General features: G+C 38.4%; 1 protein-coding gene across 1 annotated transcript in view; it reads right to left on the bottom strand.

Annotated features, from left to right (window-relative positions):
• Positions 1–286, bottom strand: part of LOC102304854 (major histocompatibility complex class I-related gene protein-like) — a 6689-nt gene extending 6403 nt beyond the window's left edge. Inside the window, exon 1 of the mRNA XM_014329205.1 lies at positions 97–286. Coding sequence (XP_014184691.1) covers positions 97–286 — 190 coding nt within the window. The remainder of the gene's footprint in view (positions 1–96) is intronic.
• Positions 287–2229: the final 1943 nt, after the last annotated feature.

Genomic DNA, 2229 nt, shown 5'->3' with positions numbered 1-2229 from the left:
GGTCGACCCCCTGAACTGTTTCCACATTGCCGCCGTTGCCGTCTGCACGGTCGGCCCCCTGAACGGTTCGGGCTCCTATGTTGTCGGCCCCCGGGCCTCCTGTTTTGTTTTGCTCCGAGAGTCTTCCGTCCTCGTGGCTGGTTCGTCTGTGTTGTTCCCCTCGGTCTCCCTGCGTCTCTCCGTCCGTCTCTCTGTGTATTTCCTCATAACTCCCCGCATCTTCGCTCTGGTTTGTTTTGTTAGTTTTGCCCAGTTTAGGTTTTCCAGTTTCATGTTCACCCGCCATTTCTGTTTGTATCTACTCCTATTCAACAAATACTCACCTGCACCAGAGCTGCCGCATTTTGGGTCCTATCTTCAACTCCACACGTCCACCACCCGGACGTGACACTGCCAGTATTATGATTTATTATTGTTAGTATTATGAGACCTGCAACCAAATTGAAATGGCTAAAATATGTAAAACATGTCAAAACATTTTTTTTCTTTTTGGTTCAAACACAAAAATAAGCTTCTTCAGTCAGTATGTATTGATCAGTCTGATCAGTTTAAACCTGCGATCAGTCCTCTCTGTTCTCCATTATCAACTGCTTTGTGTTTTCATGAACACACTCAGTTTCACTACTCTCACTCCATTATTTTCCTGAAAATCCTAGCTCCTGTACTGCTGAGCTCAGACTCATCATTGAGCTCTGCTCTCAAAAACTGACATAGTCCGTGTGTGATTTAAGTGCTTAAAGCTTTTAAAACATGTTTAGCGCCATCTTCTGTCAGAACAGAATGTGACATCATCGAGTTGGTTCAATCAAATTCATCACATTATTTATTCAACAGAATTCATTTAGTGACGACATTTTAACTTAAGTAAATTAAAAGTAAATATAATTTTTAATATTTTGCAGCCTTAGTTTTAGTAGAAATATTTTAGCGATTATTTAAGATGTAAGGAAATGAGTGCAAAAAGAGATCTAATTGAGAATGTTTTCATTTTATCATCAGGATACTTAACCTTAATCTACTAAAGTTTCTCAAATGTACCAAAAATGGTCATAGGCATGAGCCGATATAATCAACACCAGTGTTGTACAAATGCTAAAATATTGTATGGACAATGGGTCCAATATTGTAGCATTTGCACAACACTGGTGCTAAACAATTACTCTTAGGGGTCCTTTAAAGTTTGATAGCTTTTCACATATTGTTACTGTGACAATAAAAATACATAATTAATTTGAAGCAATATTTACAGTACTCAGCACTTTTGAAAAAAGCAACAGAGATCTACAGATACTTTAAAATCCCCTTCTTTTTCACCTACAGCAGGAATACCATCAGCTTGTATTAAACATTCAGAACTTCAGAACTTCTAGCAGTGGAATTAGCCTTTATTTTTTAACTTTTTATTTTTTAACCTTTTCAGTTTCTCCCTCAGAGTTTCCTGTTGGTCCTGTTGTTGGAGGTGTTGTTTTACTCCCCCTTGGATTCTTCATCTGGAGAAGAAACAATAATGGTGAGATTTAGCAGAATTTTACTCCAATTATGAATTAGGGATTAAAGCTTTTAATAGTTATAAGTGCTGCAGTTATTTAGGTGATATTTTTAGTGAGTTATTTGATCATTTGTTTTTGGTAAGCTCCAACCTGTTGATCATTTTGTTTTTCATTCTTCTGTCTGTATTTCAGTGTTCCCACTTGAACACAGTGTGTAATCTCCCTGTAAAATGCAGCAACTTGATTTTACTTTCTGAGCAACTGATATTCTTTCACTGTAACAGGAGAAGTTTCATTTTCTCTTCATTTGTCTCGACAGGGGAGGAGTGAAGGTTGGAATTGATTTCAAGAGTGCTGTTGTTTCTGAATAGGGTGTAACAACCACTGAATCATGCAGCATACACACAGTATGTACCGGTATACAGAACACAAACAGAATGACTGCTGGTTTACTCTGAGGACTCTGTAATCAGTCTGGTCAAAAGATCCACCAGCATATTGATGGCATTAACTTCAAACAGCTCCAAAAAAAAAATCCATCGGCCAATAAAAACAAAAAATCGCCAGCGGCCCACCGGTATGCCCGATGGCCAGTCCAGCTATGCAGTCCAGTATATAGAGAGACGAGAGAACGAGGCTCCAGTTACAGCAGTGCAAGTAAACAAACAATAAATATAAGAAGAGTAAGAACTAAACTAAACTTTAGGACTAGAGGTAAAGGGATCAATAACAATTTACA

This window comes from Haplochromis burtoni, unplaced genomic scaffold, assembly GCF_018398535.1.
Source record: "Haplochromis burtoni strain Fernald_Lab_line unplaced genomic scaffold, NCSU_Asbu1 Contig_519, whole genome shotgun sequence".
NCBI lineage: Eukaryota > Metazoa > Chordata > Actinopteri > Cichliformes > Cichlidae > Haplochromis > Haplochromis burtoni.
This window is presented reverse-complemented; position numbering and strand designations above follow the sequence as displayed.